The sequence below is a fragment of the Hemiscyllium ocellatum genome, chromosome 3, assembly GCF_020745735.1.
Source record: "Hemiscyllium ocellatum isolate sHemOce1 chromosome 3, sHemOce1.pat.X.cur, whole genome shotgun sequence".
NCBI lineage: Eukaryota > Metazoa > Chordata > Chondrichthyes > Orectolobiformes > Hemiscylliidae > Hemiscyllium > Hemiscyllium ocellatum.
The window spans coordinates 60,698,782-60,720,779 of record NC_083403.1 but is presented as its reverse complement, the minus strand read 5'-3'; the positions used below and the strand labels follow the sequence as shown (position 1 = coordinate 60,720,779).

General features: G+C 38.7%; 1 protein-coding gene across 6 annotated transcripts in view; it reads right to left on the bottom strand.

The window, feature by feature from the left end:
- epha7 (eph receptor A7) overlaps positions 1 to 21,998 on the bottom strand; it is a 305,918-nt gene that overhangs the window by 16,692 nt on the left and 267,228 nt on the right. For 4 of the 6 annotated variants that reach the window (XM_060850321.1, XM_060850346.1, XM_060850329.1 and 1 more), the window contains 4 exons: positions 13,224 to 13,349; positions 9,170 to 9,355; positions 7,548 to 7,609; positions 5,300 to 5,509 (listed from right to left, as the gene is read on the bottom strand). In XM_060850321.1, coding sequence (XP_060706304.1) covers positions 5,300 to 5,509; positions 7,548 to 7,609; positions 9,170 to 9,355; positions 13,224 to 13,349 — 584 coding nt within the window. The remainder of the gene's footprint in view (positions 1 to 5,299; positions 5,510 to 7,547; positions 7,610 to 9,169; positions 9,356 to 13,223; positions 13,350 to 21,998) is intronic. The other 2 variants (XM_060850337.1, XM_060850361.1) reach the window with 1 other exon arrangement.

Below are 21,998 nucleotides of genomic sequence, written 5' to 3'. Positions count from 1 at the left end.
AGGCAGTCTACCAGATCATCACCCTTCCTAGCCCCAGAATTCACTGGGAATGGTGAGTAGGAGCAGCTAGTGTTTTATGCAAGTCATCAATGAATGGACATGCATAGACAGCATGTTGTTTCTCAACATGTTTGTGCAGTGAGTATGGATTTTAGTATCAGCCTGTACTGGTTATATCAACAATTTAATTTTGGATGCTCCTCGCTGACCTCCATATGTTTAGATTCCCACCACTGTTTGACTGAATCAGGATTAGATTAGATTAGATTACTTACAGTGTGGAAACAGGCCCTTCGGCCCAACAAGTCCACACCGACCCGCCGAAGTGCAACCCACCCATACCCCTACATTTACCCCTTACCTAACACTATGGGTAATTTAGCATGGCCAATTCACCTGACCCGCACATCTTTGGACTGTGGGAGGAAACCGGAGCACCCAGAGGAAACCCACCCAGACACGGGGAGAACGTGCAAACTCCACACAGTCAGTCGCCTGAGTCTAGCATCTATCCATAACTCTTATTTCTGAAAACCCTACTTCACAATTCACAGGCTTCACATTTTTTCTATCTATTTTATTTCTTCTTACTTAGTCTCTAACACTCTACCTGCGTACACAATGATAGAGTCATTGAGTCATTCAGCATGGAAACAGACCATTCGGTCCAACTCATCTATGCTGACCAAGTTTTCCAAGTAAATTAGCCCCACCTTCCTGCATTTGGCCCTTACCCCTTCAAACCTTGCCTATTCATTTACCTGCCCAAGTGTCTTTTAAATATTGTAGTTGTATGTGCATCTACCACTTCCGCAGGGACTTTATTCCACATATGAACAACCCCCTGTGTGAAAAAGTTGCCTCTCAAGTCCCTTTTAAATCTTTCTGCTCTTACCTTAAAAAATGCCGTCTAGTTTTGAACCCACCCACCCTAGGGAAAAGTCCTTTGCTATTCACCTTATTTATGCCTCTCACAATTTTATAAACCTTTATAAGGTTACCCCTCAACCTTCTATGCTCCAGTGAAAAATGTCCCAGCCTGTTCAGCCTCTCCTTATAGCTCAAATCTTCTATTCCTGGCAACATTGTGGTAAGTTTTTCCTGAACAATCCCCAATTCAATAATATCCTTTCTACAGCAGCGAGACGAGAACTGTGCAGCTTCACCAACTTCCTGTACAACTTCAACATGACATCCAAACTCCTGTACTCAGTGGTCTAAGCAATGAAGGCAAGCAGGCTAAATTTTTTTTTTGTTTTTACAACTTTTCAATACGCTCTTTGAATGTCAGCAGCAGCTCAGATGGTAGCATCCTCAGCTTTGATTAGAAAGTTGTATTTAAAGCACCACTTTATTTTCTCCTTTAATATGGAGAGCATTATTTTTGCTATCTTCAATGTTAAATGACTGGTCTATAATTCACTCGATACATTGTTCCCTTCACTTAAATATGGTACAAAATAACTTAATGTCTACTAGTCATCTGACAGAACACCATTTTAAATGCATTATTAAATATCTATAACAATGTTTCTGTAATATCTTTCCTAAATCCTTTTAAAGTACACAGATGTAATCCATCCCAGCCAGATGATTAGTTCTCTTTTTGAGTTGGTTAACTTTATTTATTATTATTTCTCTTTTTAATGTTGTTATGTCTTTTTAATCACATTTTCTGGTTGTTTCCATTTGATACATCTCCCTGGTACAACCTGAAACAATTTTTTTTTAACATTACTGCTATTTCTTGACCACTGCTTGTGATTGCGTCCTAGCCATCACAACCTTCAATTTCTTATTTCTGTGTCTGTACAAAATGTTTTATGTTTCTTGACACTTCAATTTCCTAAGTTGCTCTTCGTCTTCCCAAGTTTTATCCCTTTCTCCCCTCTTTGCATTCTCCCTTACCAGGATCTTCCCTACGCTTCAACCTTTCCCTTATGCATTTATTCATCAGACTTTGATCATTACTGTGGTATAAATAGAAAATTACAATTGTCTGTAAAATCTTGCTAAAGGGAGTTTAGATTCATCATAATTTATTGAGAAGGTAACATTCGGCACATGTTTCAAGCTGAAGTAGACCAAGTAAACTTAATTTTACTTTGTGTGCATTCGGGTGTAGGATATTGTGTTATGAGCCAGTGATACATCAAATGATTCTGATGACAGGCCAGTTCATGAATAGGGAAATATGTGAATGCCATTTTATTGCACATTTACAATCGCATGCAGATGTCAAACATAAACAAGCTAAAGCTCCTATTTACAATTAGAAAAGTTCAATTTAAAAACCTTATTGGCAACAAAAAGTACAATTCTAGACTTATTTTTCTGCCACTCAGGAAATAAAAGCAAATTCAAGACCTGAGCCTTTTGAAGCTCTTCTGTTCCTACTCTACACTATAATTGAAGTCATTTAAACATGAACCACATGCCATTGGTTCATTAATTGTCCAAGGCTAATTTTTATTAAACATTTTATGTGTGGTATGAAGTGAGAGAAGCACAGCTGCTTTGAAACAGACTTCCATATATTTCACACTTTTTAATCCATCCTAAGTTAAGGTTACTTCTCATAGCAACCTGCTTCTAAATGACATCTTTAATACAGAAATTGTTGCAAGGCATATTATAGAGTTTAGCCAGGGAAGTGCAAGGAAAAGTAATCAGACACCTGGTTTAGAACTAGGCTCCAAGGAGCACTTCAAAAGTAGGAGACATATTAAGGCAAATTGACTTAGGATGAAAATTCAAAAATGATATCATAAGATAGTTACAGGCCTTGCAATTAATAGAAGAATGGAGTAGATGTGCATGTTTGAGTGAGAGAGGCTAAAAGGCATAGACTTGCTTGTAAGGCAGGGGATAATGAAAGTTGCCAAAGATGAAAGTGATAGTTCAGTAGGATAAGTACAAGCTAGCAGTTGTCAAAGCATTGTGCTGGTGAAGTTTGGAATCCTGCTCACTTGAGAAGTCAGGGTGACTGATAACAAGAATTTCTGAGGCCATGGATGTGATGCTACAAAGTCAGCAGATGTTGACTATTGCTCAAAAAACATGGAGGCTGCAGGTGAATTTGCCTCAAAAAATCAACTGGGAGAAAGCACACACACAGGGAAGACCAATTGGATTCAGAGCAGAACAGAAGGAAGTAGTAATGGTCTGCTTCTCCAATCACAAGCTTATTCTCTCCTCTGCTGCTGCTGATAGGCTCAATTATGCTCGCTGCTCCTCCAGTTACAGGCTTTGTTTCTCTTCCAAAAAAGAAAAAAAATCTTGTAACTGGAGAAATAGCGACCATTTGGGGAACCTCTGCAGAAGTGATCAGGGCCTACAGGAGCAGGGTTCAGGAGCCAGCAGGAGAGGAAGATGGTAGATCTGCTTTTTCATCGAAACACCTATTTTATCGATCTCAGGCTGTGGTGAGGAGAGGGAGGCAATCTACATGGGGCCTGTGAGAAGCCAGAAGACTAATGTGAGGGGATTGTGGGGAAGACACGGAAGCTAAGTGGATGAAGCACGATTGGAAGACTGCTGGGTTAGAGTGAGAGAGGAAGGTTGCAGTGGAGAGACAGATATGCTGCTTGTGAGATGGAAGAGAGAGAAAGACCATAAAGATGTGTGATGAAAGTGAGGGGAGACTGAAAAGAAGGGAGATGAGCTTTAAACCTGTCATCAAATACACTTTCAACTATTGAAGCCATGAAAATATGAAGTGACTGAAGTAATTAAATGTAAGAAGAATGCATATGCTTAGGATTTCCTATATGGGGAAAAATGTAAAGAATTTTAACATAGTGGATGCTATGTTAATTGTTAAATTTAATTCTGAAATTGAACTGAGATACAGTTAAAAGCGTAGCTTGGTTCAAAACTTCCAACTTTGCATACAAGTAGTGAAAATAAACTGTGGTCTTACCAGTCTGTGGATGGAAGGTAAGCTAAGGGTGATGGCTTTTTACATGTTGAAGTGTGTTTGAGTTATTTTGGAAACAACTAAATTCTGTTGTGAAATTATGCTGTTGCTTTCATAAAAACTTAGTGTTGTGAAGATGTGGTATAACTTTAAAAGAGTAAAAAGCAGCAAAACTACCGGACCCAGTAACAAGTGTACTCAAAAATGTAACAATGATCGAATAGTTTGTTGCTTGGAGACAAAAGCAAATTCGAATTTGGCTAATCAGTTTAAATTATACCTGAAACAAAACAAACTCCAATTAAGATTGGATTGAGTATATTGACAATCTTAAAAACCAATGACACAATCCGATGCTCTGGAGTATAAGACCAGGGAAAATTGAACAGTTGGGAGGAGAACTGCCATGACCCAGTATGTAAACAGACTGCCTGAAAAAGTGCTCTCTTAAAAAGGGACCTTTTCCATCAATAATCTGTAAAGCAGAAATTTCTAACCAGATGAAAAGAAGACAGAGGAAGATCTGAAGACAAGAACGCACAGCTGCCTGGTTTTAAAATAAGAAGTGTTGATTTGTAAATCTTAATTGGGAGTTTTATCAGACTAGTATTATAGAAGTGAAGGTAACAGATAGATTAGAGTAAGGAATGGTAAATAGTTGCTAGTTAATTATTCTCTGTTATACATTAAGAAATAAAGTGGTTAATTTTACTTTAAATAGTCCTTGATCACTCGAATTTTTACAGATTACTGCATGGGATAAATCTTTTCTGTGTTGCTGGTTTTAAATTAAGCAGGAGAGTTTACTCTGTGTCATAACACTTAGTGATCATTATTGAGAATATTAATTAATTCATCAAATTGTGCCACTGTGTGAATCCAAAGAGCGTATGCTTGTACACAGAAACAGAAGTTCATATCACAATATGATTTCATCACCCAATAAATAAGTTAGCGAGAATGTTGAAGTAGCCTCTGAAAACTAATAGTAATACCCTAAAAGCCCTTGAACAAATCTCAGGAAGACAGCTAAAAAATATTGTGCCCCAATATTGACAGATGAGTCTTGGTGAATGTCAGTTATGATTTTGGCAATTCACTGTCCATGGTAAGGTGAACTGGTTTTACAATCACTCATTTTAATATCCAGTGCCACAAGGGTTTTAAATTGGCCTTTGATCAGACCCTGGCAGTTCCCTGCTAAAAATATAACACAGCTGCTGTTTGATAGTTTTGTGTCATCAAGAACAAGCTAGACTGCAACAGGCCAAGGCTTTAGTGAGTGAGAGCCAGATAGTAAACTTTAAGAGATGGGAAAATATGTGGACATAGTGAACTGCTTTCTGAATTATAACAAATCGTGTGATGCATTGGACTTACTGTTGTCGTGTAGACGGCCTCTGGATCATCTTCTACAACTCTTGAGAGACCAAAATCAGAAACTTTGCATACGAGATTGCTGTTGACCAGAATGTTACGAGCTGCTAGATCCCTGTGTACGTAACCCATATCAGCAAGATATCTCATCCCAGCTGCAATTCCACGTAGCATTCCCACTAGCTGAATCACCGTGAACTGTCCATCATGTTTCTAATGGGGTAAAAGCAATGAACACATACAACCTTTGAAAGATAAATTTTGTGCAGATCATTACTAATGCATCACATCAAATCTTGACCTTATTCCTGTCTGATTAGTGACTAATGAATAATGCATTTGAAAGAGAAAACTAACTGAAATTGTAAGCCTTTACTGTTAATCTCAGGTCTGGCAGCTTGATAGCACTCTGATGACTAACAAATCGGAAAGCTCTTATTTTGAGCCTCACTCCAGGATTTGAGTGCAGAACCCAGGTTTACACTGCACAGAAGGGCTAATGTATTGCTGTTCAGATATGACATTAAATTCAACCTTTATCAGATTGTGTCACATTCATGGTAGGTATCAAAGAGTTCTGAGAATAAATAGAAATAAAATGAATTTTGGATAAGCATCAATAATATTATTTGTTTTATTCTTCTCTACATTCTGTACCTAGGTCATCCTTCATGCTCAAATACAATCACTGTCCAAGTAATTTCTCTTATTCTTGATGCTCAGGTCCTGCTCAATACATGTCAAATACTGAAGTTGTGACTACAGACTGCATGCCTGTAGTTCCAGCATGCTGACTGCATGCTGCATAAAAACTATTTATAGGAGCATGGTGCTGCATGACTCAAGTGCCTTAATGCCAGCTCTGATTTTTACCAACAAACCATACATTTGTGTTAGATCTTTTACTTGTACCTGAGAGTGGGGTTGAATGGATTGACTAATAAGAGTCACCGCTACTTGAGTGGAAAATGGACTGCATCATTGCAGCTGGGAAATGAGGGGTAGGCTGAGTCACTGATGGAGGCACTAATACTTGACAGGAGGGGGGAAAAGCATAGGCACATGAGAGGACAGAATTCATGCATGGAGCAGAAGCTGCTATTTTTAAAGATGGGACATGTTGTCATTGATAAAGAAGTTGCTATTTTCAGCTTTGACAAGCTGCCACCAATGTAAGAATTCTATCTGAGTAAGAGATAAGGTATGTCACTGCTAAAAAATATGATATTTAGGAGTGAGAGATGGCATTGCATTTTGCTTCTTTGTGTGCTGAACATATAATTCAGGACCATACACTTGGCTCTCTGAAACAGGATATGTCACGATATTGGTGTTGGCTTGACAGCTTCAAAAGAATGGTCATTTCAACAGTGGTATGCAGAGTGCACAGTATTGAAACAAAGTATAACCAGTGCCAAAAACACATTTGCATGGCTGACTTTAGTATTAATTGTGTTTCGGTCATTTGTCCATGAATATTAAGGAATAGTATCCAAATAATACAATATTGCAACAATTGACATAATCATTTTCTCTATTACAAGGTAGAGAAATGGGAAGTGGTTTATAAATTGTTTATCTCACTTGCCATGGTGATTTTTGTTCCTGCTTTTTGAGGAGGTGATTGTGCTAAGAAATTTGGGGATTGAAATGGCAAAGCAGTGAGGAGCTATGAATTCAACACACGAACAGTATTTTTCCAGTAACAATAGTAAGATTCCACGAGAAGATTCTAGATAATTGTACATACAGGCTCTGTTGAGCTGTTGAACAGTTTAAGAGTATTATTTTCATTCACTCTGTTTATGAACATTCTCATTGTCTGACGTGAGCAGATTTGAAGAGGAGTATGGGCACAAAAATGAAGTTTTGGTCAAACTTTAAACTATTGGAAATTAGCTATTTCTGAATGTGTTGCTATTGAGGGTAGAGAAGTTATTGCCTCCCTTTAACTCACTGTTTATTAGACAATTCATAAACATCAAGAAAATTCTTGTTAACTTTTAAATATGTTTATAAGTGACATTTGAATTCATTATATAACTAGCAAAGTTTATAGAAAAAGAGTGAATTTAATTGGAACTTTTTTATATTGATACAAACAAACATTAATATTTCAGATGTGAATTTAACTTGAACAGCCTATTCTGAACAAAACTGTTGAATTCTTTCAAATGATACAAAGTCTTTGATTATTTTTCATTACATGTCTTTTCAAAAATATACAGCAGTCTGTTGTTGTGTCACTTACCCGGAGGAATGCATCCAGTGCTCCATTCTCCATGTATTCGATTACAATCATAATTGGTTTACCTGCAAATAAAGGGAGCTTACTGTAAATGTCAAGTTCCTCTGGGTAGCTGCAGAAGCTTTTTCATTTGGTAAATCTGATAGTTTCCAAAGTGCTTGGTGCAGCATGCAGCGGATTCTTGGAACTGCCTGTAGTTCCAGGATGTTAATTAGGGAGCACTTAAAGCTACAAGTGATTGGGGGGATACAATTGCACAAGAAGCCTATATTGATATTATATGTCCTGCATTTCTCCCACACAAACAAGCCCTCATTCACATTTTCATAAGTCAAGCAAGGTACAACCATTGTTATAGATTTTAAACTCAGACCTACATTGTCTTGTGTGCATTTTGTCAAACTGGAATGAGTAAAGATCCTATCATCCAAACTTGTGGAAGGAGTGTGGATGTAGTTGTGGGATATTAAATTGTGTAGATGAAATCAGTGTTACGCCAATGTACATGTACTGGGATTGTAACATTCCAGCAAAAGCTTTGGGAGAGGAAGAACTGTTCTTCATTGCTGATAAGATTGTGAAAAAGGATGAAAGCAGTGGGTTTAATTTTGTCCTGCTTTTTGAAGTTGACCCAGACAGAAAGATTTTGAACACAAAGTGTAAGTACCACACAAAGCAGCAGCCCAAACAGGGCTAAAAATGTGAAGGAGGGAGGATTTTATTTTCAAAATGAAATTAAATAGGGATTAAGCAATACTTATTGGGATTAATGTCATTGCCATAATAGAAGTGAAAATAACCTTTCCATTCTTTTAGTACTTGGCACCTTATTCTGTTGCTACTCCTGGTGTGTCCCACGGCAGACTGTTGGCTGTATTAATGCATTTGCATCTCAAGATATTGATTCAATCAGTGCGTGCTCACCTAAGATTACTGGTTCAATTAATGTGTCCCCATCTCAGGCTGTTGACTCTGTTATTGGGCACAGACCACGATTAGTTTGTCCAATTTCTACAGTTATATATCATTCTCATTAGAATTTGAAGGAGGTTGAAAAGGAACGTTGATGATATGTAATGATAAAATCCAGCAATATTATCAAAAGGAAGAATGGTAGTTCTGGGGTGGGAGCACACACACATCATACCTGATGGATTAGCCGAAATGCTCCTGTAGCTACATTTACTTGTAAGCAGTAGGTTTAATTAAATTACATGGAGCGCTCTGTTCATTTGCCATGATGTCTTAATTTGTACAGAATATGGTTGTGGTGGAGATTGCTCCAACAAGGGTTTGTATCGAATAAATAAAGGTCATCTATTTCCAACAGCTGTAAGGTCAATTACTAGAGGCCACAGGTTTAAGTTGTGGTCAAAGAAGCAGAGATGACATGAGGAAGAACTTTTTTAATGCAATAAATGGTTAGGATTTAGAATACATCACTTGACAAAGATGATGGAAACAATATCAACATAACTTTCAGAAGAGAATTAGTTGAACACTTACAGGAAAACAATGTTACAGGGATAAGAGGAAACATTTGTTCGATTTCTCTTTAAGAAGGACAGTACAGACAAGAGGCCCTGATGGTCTCATTCTGTACTGTAAAAATGTACGTTTCATACCTCTGGTAACGACTCCTTCCAGATGAACAACGTTGGGGTGATCAAACTGTCCCATGATGCTTGCTTCACAGAGGAAGTCCCTTCGCTGTTTTTCAGTGAAACCCACTTTTAATGTTTTAATTGCAACTGGCATGTCCCTTTTACCTGGCAGCTTCAAGCGACCACTGCAGACCTCTCCAAATTCACCTGTGGAAAAGAGGAGAGGTGAAAAAAGATGTGAGAACAAAGACATTTCTTTTATGAAGCAATTACTTCTAGGTTGTCAAAATATTTCCTTCAGTAATTGAAGAATTAATTTTTTTTCAATGTATGTCTTTCCAAAATTTAACTTCAAACAAACGATGCTGTTTTTATTATCAGAGACAATATGAAATCCTGGCAAGTGAACATATTGAGGGACATGATCAATGATCCCAGTCATTCTTACTTTTTAAGATTTAAGGTGACTTTTCCTTCCTGCCAATGTTATGTGAACACTTGGTGAAACTAAATTATGGTTTATTAAATGTATGGAACCTCCTGTTAAACATGTGGAGCCACATGATGATAGTTTTGCACTGTGAACAGGTTTTTTTAATTCCATCATAAGATGTGAGTGTCACTGGTAGTGCCAATATTTACTGTCCATCCCTAACTGCCCTCCACGAGGTGGTGGTGATCTGTGGATGTTGCAAACCATGTGGTATAGGTGCACCCACAGTGCCGAGGAAGGAAATTCCAAGATTTTGATGTGGGAATAGAGAAGGACTGATTATACAGTTTTAAGTTAGGATGGTATGCGACTTGGAGGAGAAGTTACAGGTGGTTGTATTCACATAATGTTTTGGAACTGGAAAGTGCTGTTGAAGGAGTCTTGAGAAAATGTTGCAGTGCATCTTGTAGATGATTCAGATTGTATATTGATGGTGAATGGAATGAATTTTGAAGATGTCGGAAGAGGTACCAACTGTTTTGTATTGGACAGTGTTGAACACCTAAGGTGTTACTGGAACTGCATTCAGTCATGGAAGTGGAGAACACTCCATCATGGTTGCGGTTTGTATGCGGTGGACCAGGATTGGGGAGGGGAAGTCAACTAATCATCACAGAATTCCCAATCTTTGATTTGTTTTCCTAGCAACAGTAGTTATTTGGGTGGTCCAGTTCACTTTCTGGTCAATGATAGCCCTGGAGGAAAGTGAGGGTTTCAGCTAGAGTAATGCCATTGAATTTCATGGAGAGATGATTGGATTCTTCCTGATAGAAGATGTTGCTTGCTGGAACGTTGACCGGGTCTTGCTGTATGCCTAGTTAATGCAAATCTAGTGGTAAAAGTGATGTGTTGTAAAAGCATAATGATGCAGCTGCTACACAACAACAAAGGATTGTTTATTTGCAGATGTTACCCTTCATTTTGTTTCTCCTCTTTTACACGCTTAAGGATTATAGTGTTAGATGAGTCATGTTATTTTGAAACAAAAAAAAATTGCAGCACTGACAAAGAATCCAATCTATCAAACTGATCACCCAGATTTAAATGTTGAATTATTTCTGTGTTTGATTGCATTATTTCTGGTTTTTAAGTTCATGGGATCAAGTCCTTACAAAATTTAGGATTCAATGTGTCATCAAAGAGGACAGGATATTTAGTCTGACAGCTAACGCTCCCCCCACCCCTCCAACCCCACCCCAGATAAAACATTATTGAGGAGCCTGATCCTGACCTCAACAGCGAATGGCCACCTAAAGCTGAGATTTTTAACCCTCTCATGCAAACAGGTCCGGTCTAGAGCTTCTGGCCAGTTCGATGATTGACAATTTGCTAGTCCCAGTTAAAAATGGCAATTGTTGGGACTCCAGGCAGTCTCACTATACTGAGGAGCTAAACGTGGGCTCAGGTGGGACTCAGCAAGCAGCATGAGCAGGTGGGTATTAGAGACCAGTGAAAGGGTTGAGGTGGTGGTAGGGGATGTTCGTTTACGGAGATTTCTGCATGCTGTTAGACCCTACTACCCCCTCCTCGGTTGAGTTGGTGTGGGGGGGGTGGTGCGAGGCAACACTTCCTCCAACCCCACTACAATTTTCAGACAGGTCAGGAGCAATAGGTTCAGCAAGCAGTCACCCCAGCCTTCCAACCTGCTCGCATAAGAACACAAACTCCTGCCCTTGGTAAAACTGGGATAGCTTTTGAGTCGAGAAACAGGCCTAAAGCTGGTGGTGCATTTTCAGGTTTAGACTTCAGTTATTTTTTGTTTGAAAGCTCCATATGGGCAGCTGTGTTTCTGTTCATGAGCCAGGGAGGGTGAGAAATTTGTTCCTTTGCTCAGTCAGACAGCAGTTTTGAGGGAGTGGGAAATTGAAGAGGGAGGCCTTACATGGGTCAGCAATCGGCAGTCAGAATTCTATGGCTCCAGAAAGAGCAACTCTGCTGTTCCTCTTTCTCCAAAACAAACATTTATTTGGTCACTGATAAACTAGCCTTCAACAGTTCGTGGCTTTAATGCCAGACCCCACCATGATTGTCAAATGTTGATTAGCTGTAATCAGCTGTCTTTTCATATGTCCAGAAGTGCTGTTACACACAGTTCAATTCCATCCCCCCCATAGTATTTTTTCAGCTTATTAGTCACCACCAGTAAATCAGGCATGGTTTCCAATTGATTAATTTACATGCAAGGCTTGTTAAGGGCAATGTTGACTGTTTTGCCAGTGAGAAAAATATGGTTTACAGCTGAAAATCCTCCAATGAGAGTGGTCAATCAATTTTGGGTCATATCCAATTGGATGGCACACAATTTTAATATTTAAATATTTAAATGATCTCACAATGGAAATCAAGCACATCGCATCTGAATTCATAATCCATACCAACAGTAAGAGAAAATGGTCACTTTTAACCTTCAGTAGTATGTTTGCCTGCCATGTTGAAAATCAAAAAGCCAATTTCTATTTCAAGGACAATGATATGAACATAATTCTCTTCCCATCACAAATTCCTTTCCTCGGTCAATTTTGGACATGGGTTTCAGAAGCCAGATTGTCAGCAGTAGGTGACAGTTCAGAGCCACACTTTGCCAGTAGGTGGCAGAGTCTTTCTGGAAGCAGCCAGGCAGGAGAACGGAGTTGAGTATCACCAGATCAGCCATGAAATGAAAGAAAGGTGGAACAGACTCAATAGGTTGAATAGCCTGGTTCTGCTCCTATGCCTTATGGTCTTGTGGTGTCTCAATTAGCTGCTCCATACTTGCTTTTGGGTTCTTGAAGTTAGTCGGGCTGATCAGAGGTGTGCAGGCGACGGCTCCCTGGTGTAGTAGGGTAGGTTTGGATAAGTGGGGGTGTTGTTTTTGAGTCACAGGATGGTATTTTCTTCCTGTGGTTCTGTGAATGGGTACAGATCTTCTAGGGCTACAAGCCTGCCAAAGGGAGGCCACCTCCATTGAGCTGACCGTCTTCCCATACTATGGGTCTGGAGTCACATGTAGGCCACATTAGGCAAGGAAGGCAGATTTCTCTACAAAATAGAAATTAGTCAACTCGATGAATTTCTTCTGAAAATTGAAACTGATTTCATGACTCTTATTTCCATATTTTTACTGAATTCAAATTTCACCATCTGTCTTGATGGGATTCAAATCTTAGTCCCCAGAATATTATGTGGGTCTCTGGATTAATAGTCCAATGATGATACCACTAACCCATCACCTCTCCTTAAGAGCTGGGGAATACAGTACTTAGTAAGAGCATGGAGGTGCACATGAAAAATGGTTTTCAGTTACAACAAAACAGCATAAGTAGGTATGGTTAAGATCTAACTAAAAAGCATGGTTTGTTAGGTTTCTTAATCATTTCCAACTTCCAAAATTTGTTTTTTTTTTAAAAATCACACTGGACTTCTTATAGAGATACACACAAGACCAGACCCTTATTATGTCTGTTGATATCTATTGAGTCACAATGGACTGAAAAATATTTTACCAGATTCTATACTCTAGGACACACTGCTGTCATCGATGATGCATGACTTTCAATATTACTAAAGTGGAACAGTTCAATCACCGGCTAGTAACAGTCTCACCTGCTCCAATCACTCTTTCAATCTTAATGCAGGAAGTGTCTAATTCCTTGGCAAATTGATGGACAGCCCGGTTAGGGTCCTCGTAGGTTTCTGGATCGATGTATGTTCTTGAACCTGGTAATTTAACTGTAGTAAAGTGAGGGAAGATTGATTGTGATGAATTACTTTGTTCTCCCGCATGCATGGAAACATCACTACATATATCTTTCTCAATCAGCGCTGAAGCAGTCCATTCTGTGGTAAAGAATGATTGCAAAGAGATCCTATAAACCATGCTCTAAAGACAGATTTACTGATTGATGCATTATCAAGAACTTGAGGATTTGTGTCGGTTGGAGGTGCTTCCAGACAGAAAGAATTCTGTCAAAGTGTCTTCTGTCCAAAATGAGCTTTTGTAATTTTGTTTTAAATTATTCACTGGGATGTTAGTGTTGCTGGCTGGGCCAGCATTTAACTGTCCAGAAGGCAAGCACATTGTTGTGGGTTGGCAGTTACATGCAGACCAGAATAGGTAGTGAAGGCAGTTTCCTTCTCTAAAGGACATTAGTGACCAGATGAGTTTTTCCTGACAATGAACAATGGCAACACGGTCACCATTAGATCTTAATTCCAGATTTTCATTGAATTCAAGTTTCATTATTAGCCATGGCAGGATTTGAACCTGGATCCCTCAATCATCACCAGGGTCTCTGGATTAATAGTCTAACAATAATAGGACATTACCTCCCTGCAAATGAATTTGAAATGGGTATTAATTTCAAGTTATTAATGGGTTTTAATTTCAAGTCTTTTCAAAAAGCCACAATTTTGCTGTTTCTAATGTTTCACAAATAATTGAAGACAAAATCTAAATTCTTGTTAGACTGGGGGAAATGGTGAAGTTAAAGCAGGACTGTCGACTTATGCTCCAGTGCCAGGCAATGCCAAGTTCAACAAGACACCTTGACATTACAATAATCTTGCAAACTTCCGCTTAGTTTTTTATTATTGTTTCATGGGATATAGGTATTGCTGGCAAGGCTAGCATTTGTTGCCCATCCCTAACTGCATTTGAACTGAGGAGCTTACTCAGCTCATTTCAGAAGGCAATTAAATGTTAACCATATTATAGTGAGTCTGGAGTAACGTATAGGACAGACTAGGTAAGGATGGCAACTTCTTCTCGAAAGAACATCAGTAAACCAGATAGATTTTTGCATCAATTACTGATAATAGTCATGTTCACCCAGACCAGCTTTCAATTCCAAGTAATAAATTGAATTATAATTCCAACAGCTGCCAAGGTGAGATTTGACCCCATGTCTCCAGAACATTACCCTGAGGATTATTAGGTTAAGTCACATGACCATTCCACCTTCACCACACAACTTAGTATGTGTAACAATAATTAGTTTGCATTTGCATATGATTTTTACTTCTTGGTCTACAGGCAGATTCCTTTTAGGTTAGATAAGGATCTCAAGATGAAAACTGCATTTCAAATTTCCTGCATTCTAATTTTTTTTGCCTAATTAAAACTGCTTCTGTCAGTTTCCTTGCCAACATTTTGTGTGTAATATGTGAATTAATATTTAATTCATAACCACATTCAAGGCTAAAGGATTTTTTGGCTGTTATGTTCATCTTTCTTCCTCCAGCATGGCATAAAACATGATTTGAACACTTGTATTACTGTTCTAAAGAGAATAAATGAACACAAGTACCAAGCAAAGCCAAGTTCAACAAGAGAGAATCCAACAATAACCCAGTGATATTTCATGGCACTACCATCACTGAATATCTCACATCAACATCCTGAGGGTTACCTTGAATGGTATCTGAACTGCACTAGCAACATAAATACATATGGCCACAAGAATAGTTGTAAGATGGGAATTCTACAGCCAGTAACTCAACACCTGACTCCTCAAAGCCTATCTACCCTTCACAAGGATGAAATACTTTTCACTTGCCTGATGGGTGCAGCTCCAACACTCAAGAAATTTGACATCATCCAGCTCAAAGTAGGTCACTTGATTGGCACCTTATTTAACATCTTCAACATTCATTCCCTTCACCACTAAATTATAGTGGCAGTAATGTATACCATCTGCAAGGTGTGCTCCAACAACTTAACAAGGTGAACAGTATCTTCCAATGCATCATCTTTACCAATGAGAAGAACAAGGGCAGCAGATACATGTGAACACCTGCAAACTCCCCTCTAAGCTACACATAGAAATATATCACAGTTCCTTCAGTGTCACTGGGTCAAAATTCTTAAACTCCCTTCCTAACAATGATGCTTGGACAGCTTTGATTTCAGAAGGCAGATCACAATCCCCTACAAGGACAATTAAGGATGGCTAACAAGTCTTGGCCTAGCCAGTATTAAGCACATCCTATGAATGAATACAAGAAATACTGGCTGCTAGTGTTAATCTACTTTTCCAGTCCTTAAGAGCACAGAGGAATTGAGTACCTTAAGATTAGCACCGTTTATATAAAAACACCAGATTCAAAACCTGGCTTATTGTGTAGAAAGAGTCAACATTTATTCATGGTGGAAAATGAATAAAATTCATCAATTTCTCAGTAAATTTAAACATGAGCAGCTACTGCTTAGTTACGAGGGACATCTCATGTTCATTTTCCTGTGCTGTTATTCTGATTTATTGCATCAGTAAGGGTCTAAGAGTGTGGTGCTGGAGAAGCACAGTGGGTCAGACAGCATCTGAGGAACGGGAGAATTGACATTTTGAACATAAACTCTTCGAGCTTATGTGCGAAACATCAATTCTCCTGCTCCTCAGATGCTGTCTGACTGGCTATGCTGTTCCAGCACCACACTCTTAGACTCTGATTCTAGAATCTTCAGTCCTCATTGTCTTCCTATAACAGTAAGGGTGCTATTTGAAACAATATGTTGTAGAGTACCACAAACTAAAGTAAAAGCAAATTACAGAGAGATAGAGTCCAGATGACTATGGCAAGCTAACTTGAATACTTTGAATAAATCAATTTCTTTAAACAACCTACATTCATAAAAATCAAATGTAAAAGATGAAATGCTCATGTCTGACCATTTGAAGTTACAGATTGCACAATATCCCTGGTCAAAAAGCAATATCATTCATTGAGAAAGTTGTGGTAATTACAGTCAGTCCCACTTTCATCAGTCTCTGCAATGGCATTAAACACATAGGGCAAAACCTTACAGGGGCCTGAATGATGTGGGTTATAGTGAGAAATGTGGGAGAACAGCATGAGAAGATGGGTGAGGCCTTTCTCAATGTGAGGAATATCTTGTATTTTCAAAACACATTTCCCAGTGTTGACACAAGGTTCTTGCTCGATAGTAGCGAATTCCCTATTAACAAGGATCACTGCTTCCATCAACTTCAAGCCTCTCATAACCATAATGGCACATTTCTGATCCAGGCACAGGATCCTTCTGAACTTTAAAGCTGCATTTTGAGTGGGGATCTGCAACTAGCGTTGAAATGCTGTTGCCAGGATACTTTGTACAAAGAGACAAGTACCCAGCTCACAGACTGGACCAGGCAGCATCTTGAGACAGTTCTCTTGCTCTCTCAACGCTCATTCATTTGCTGCCTACCTGGATGCTCATAGTACCCCGTCTTTGCCTTTCCTATTTGTGCTTTGCACCCTTCGCCCAGACAGAGCTACCAGGCTCACATCACTTACGTGTTGCCTTGATGTTTAGCACAGACATGCAGTTATGATACTTGTCACGGTTGACAGCAGTGCTCAGTCATGTAAAGGAAGACAGCCTTCAGTCATTAACGGCTGTTTTTATACTATTATGCTGGATTTGTTTGATTTCCTTTTTATCCCTTTAGCGAGCTTCACTGCTGTCTCATCCTTCCCACTGGACTGGGGAATCGTGTGGAAATAATGCACTGTGTTGAATTTCCCAATCAATCATGAAGCACCAAATATTTCAGTCATGAATTGAGAGCAATTTCTGCTGCCCATAATGAATATAGTCCATAATCAGTAACAACTGAAGAGAGCTTTCAGGCATACTCCAAACTCACTTGGAATCATTAATGTCATCAGGTCATACTTCCAGTAGTCAGTAGTTGAGATACAATAATTGGTTTCTTCCAGAGTAAAGACATTCACTCCAAGATTCATCCTTAATTCATCTGGGATGTTATGCATCATAAGCAGTTCTTTATCCTGCTCAGTTTGGGATATTACAAGTGCTACATTGGCTGAGGTGACTCTTAATCTTATTGGTCCCTTTTGCCCAGTAGAGCACTCTTCTTGTCTTCCTCAGATTAGATTAAATTCTTTGATAGCTTGCGAGGATATGGTTGAATATCATGGTTCTCCATCCCTTCAGGGGTGATTACTCTATTTCTTTTTCTATAAGATGCCATCTTGGGTTATCACTTCATTGCTGTATGAGCTCTCTTATAGCAACTGGTGTCCCCTTAATATTTTGAGCAAGATGTTTGTCTCTCAGATTCAATGAGCTGGATATTACATACCCCTACTGAGTATGTTTTTGGCAGGTGGGTATTTAATATATGCTAAGTAATTAGCCCACAATCGTCCCATTCACCTACATCTCTATAATATGGAGAATGGGTGATCTGCCCATCAAGTAAATCATAATTAAGGTTCAACTGAGCTTGTTAAAAATGTCTGAGCTGATAACACCCATTACTTTACACACACTTTGCAAAACCTACCCTGTGATGCCCTCGCTAAGCTTTCCATTTCCTCCCTAACCCAATAACCCATACTCCCTTTCACCTGGTTTCCATGTGGCTTTCTGATGGAGCTCCCACAGTGCCAATATTAAATTTGGGGAACTGCAAGTATTTGTGGAGCTGCCAGCAACTTCAATTAACTGACAGCTCTCAACATCACACTTTCCTCTATATGATGGGCTGGAGGACTTATAAATAGGCAAGCTAGTCTGCCTGGATGCATTAAGGATGCATGACAAACTTCCAGTGGATTTGATAACTTCCAGTCGTCTCTCTTTCTAAAGTGTGATATTGAGCTGCCTTCCTTCCCAAAGGTTTCAGTCCAGTGATTCCACAGCATGTGAGCTATTGTTTCTCATTGAATCTGGAAGATCTCACATTCTGTCTTAGCGTCCTCGATATTCTTCATTGACAGTGCTGCTCATGACAGCATGTTGACTATATGTAACTGTTTCCCATAACTGTATAACATATCCAGAAGATATCTCTGCAAATTAATTCATATTTTCTTTGAAAATACTTTGGATTACATAGAAGTAGTTTGAGGAAGATGCTTTTGGTGGTTTATTGTGAAACCAACTGTAACTTTGCCTTTCCCAAACAGGTACTGATTAAAATGCTTGCAGCAGAAACAATGGCCAGGCATTCTTTTTCAATATGTTGAAGAGATTGTATTAACAAACTGGTTGCAATTGTAATTAGTTGTTCTTGCTATGTAAGGTTGCTCCAAGTCCTGTTCTGCTGGCAGAACACAGCAAAATGGTTTCATCAGTATTGTGATAGCACTCCGCACTGGAGTTGTCATTATGAGTTTCATTTTAGTGAAACTGCTCCATGTTCTATGCCTCAATGCAAATGCATATACTTGGCAGTGAGTTTGTGTAGAGATTCAAACTTGGTTGAAATGTTAAGCAAAAACTGTACCAAAAAGTTTTCAAATCTAATAAATTCTCGAACTGCTTTCACATCTGATGGTCTCTGCATTTCTAACTTTCAACTTACCAGGATCCAGGTGAAGACATTTGCTGTGAATCCATGACCCCATGTACTTAACTTCATGTATTTTCAATTGCAAAACATGCTTGTTCAACTTCAGGTTCGTCAAGTGAGCTCTCTTTAGCAGTATTTTGCAATAGCTTTATCAGTCATGATTCTACATCTCCAGAGTAGCAAATTTTCCACAATATGTTCCATTCCAGAAAGATCACAATCTCATGCGATCTGAGAAATGAGATTTCTGGAGCAGTGAAAATTCCAAACAGCATGCACAACTATCCATTCCTCCTGAACGGCATCCAGGATGTAATTAAAAAATCTTGCTTTCATCCAGCTTTACATGCCAGCAACTAATTCTTTGATCCAGGGAAGTAAAGACCTCTCTCTTGGGAAGTTATAGCAAAACTTCTTCAATGATTGGCATCGGAGAGCAGATCTCTTCAAAGCTTCATTGAGATCTTCTCGTTCTTTCTGGTTATTTTACTGCTACCGTGTTGCTAATCTAATCTGCAGGAAGGTTTTTTTTGGTTACACTCTTCTCTTCCAGTTTTTTTATCTTGCCTTTCATGCCGGACTTGGGGTAACTAGAACTCCTTGGGGGATGCTGAGTTGGTCTCTTACTGTCATGTACTTTGAGATGATATTGCCAGGAAGGTATCCAGGATCTGTGAAAAATCTTTGTATTCTTCTCGGATCTGTTCAGTACCAAATGGCTTTATGGACTGTGAAACTGCAAATCTCTTGTAAGGTTATTTGTACAAGCTTTAGATTTATTTCAGCTCAGATGAGTGGATTTTGATTGATGTCTGCTATCTGAAATCTTGATTGTCACTCTTCCTATTGCACTGGGCTGTCAGCTTCATTTGTTCACTTGAGATGAATAGTGTTTCATCATCTGGCTGAATATTACTGGTGACTCATTTTTGCGTCACTATAAGGAGTCACATCGCTCCTGTCTGCAAAATTCATGCTGCTATATGGAACACATATGTCAATCAGACAATTGACATTGTCTTCATGCTCTCCTACTGCAGTCACCTTTCTAACAAACTGACTTGTTGTTTCAACTCTGTTGAATGTTCTTTGTTGATTTGTTGAAATTATTTCTTTTTATTTGCTCATGGGATGTAGACATCACCGGCTAGGATAGCATTCATTGCCAGGAAGGCAATAAAAGCTAACCACATTGTCATGGTCTAGTGTTGCATGTACTCTAGACCAGACGAGGAAGGCAGTTTCCTTCTCTAAAGGACATTAGTTAACCATATGGGTATTTAAAACAAAAAGTGTAATGGTTACTTAGTCATCATTAGGCCAGCTCTTTATTCAAGTTTACTCTTATGGAACTTCAATGCTACCATCTGCCATGATGGGATACAAACCTATGTCCCAAGGACTAATGACATTATCTCTACAGTATCACACCCTTAATATCTAAAGTCACTCACACGGCAATCCTTATTAGCTTGCCTTGGTTCATTCCAATTAAACACTCGTGATTCAGTTTTTTTTGCAATTAGAACATTATTTTCCTCACTCTAGACAATCTTCTGTTGATTTCAGCCAAAAAAAATTATGTCATGCCCTCTGACCTTGACCTTTTTACTGGCACCTCTGCAAATATTTCTTCTTTTCTTCCATTAAGTTATTTGCATTCAGCCTGTCTGTCAGTATAATACAAAACCTTGTCTTTTCTCCCATTATTTCACTCTAAGTGGTGACTGACAGCCTCAGATCGTCTGCACAAGTTCATGACGTTCTTCAGATTAAGTTTCTCCTCTCTCAGTCGATGTGCTTTCTTTTCTGCCTAAGACAATCCCATCTCTGATGAGATCATCATCATCATTGTACAAATTTCCAAATGATAAATAGTCTCCCTCATCCCCCCAGAGGTCTGAAGTTTAACACACAGCACTTATATTGAACATTAATATGGGTTCAAAGTGTGCCTTCGAAATCTCTCTTATCTAGATTCTCTGCTCTTCAGTGAGATCCAGGGTGCAATGCAGCTTTTAGCACTCTTTCCACAGCACTGATAACATGTTGCAATTTTTATTTGCTTTTTTTAAAATTTAATTCTACAGCTCTCTCAAGGTTTTTGCCACTGAAAACAGGAAGATTTCTGATTCTCTATCAGATCTTCTTTCAATTCCTCAGGGGTTGGTTAGCTCAGTTGACTGGACAGCTAATTGATAATCCAGAGTGATGCCAACAGATTGGGCTCAATTTCTACCGTGACTTCACTTACATTTCGATAGACGAAGGGAATGAGAAATTTACAAACATTCTGACTTAATCTGGATCTGAAAGTTACAGATTGTAGATTTAATTGTTTACCGTAGTTGGCTCTCTTTTAAATCTGAAAATTCATTTAATCTCCACTTCTGTCCTTTTTTAAGGAATGTATTTACTGCATACCACAAACTAAAGTGAAAGCAAGTTACAGCAAAGTAGAGAGCATGTGACTATGGTAAGTCAACCAGTACATTATCGACAAATGCACTTCTGCTTGATATGTGAATCATATAGCAGTCATGTAAGGGCAAGGTCAAGCTTGGCTGTGACTTCTCACCACTACCCACTGTCCCTGGTACTGTACACACAGTGGAATAATTTGCTGACAGCTTAGTCAAGTAATTAAGAGGATAATAAAGATGTGCCTAAAAAGGGACAGCTACTGCTGCATTATACAGAAGCACGTAAAGGAGCATATAGGAATTTATAAATATATCCAGAACTTTATTTATGTTCAGGATTACATACTTGTCAATTAAATTCAAATTCATTACCTTTTAGCAAAAAAAATGTCTGATATTTTGGGATGTTTCTAGGAATTACAAAATAGACAAATGAAAGGCTAGGATGAGAACTATTGCAAGTTTTGTAAAACGCTTCAATACCAGAGACTCGGCAGCAGATGGATTTGTTAATGTTACATTATTGTAATGGGATTAACTCAAAACTCTTTCTGCTGCACTGAGACTCACCAATATGACATTTATGACACACATACAAATCTTGTATTGTACACATATACAAATGTTTTAGTAGGGAT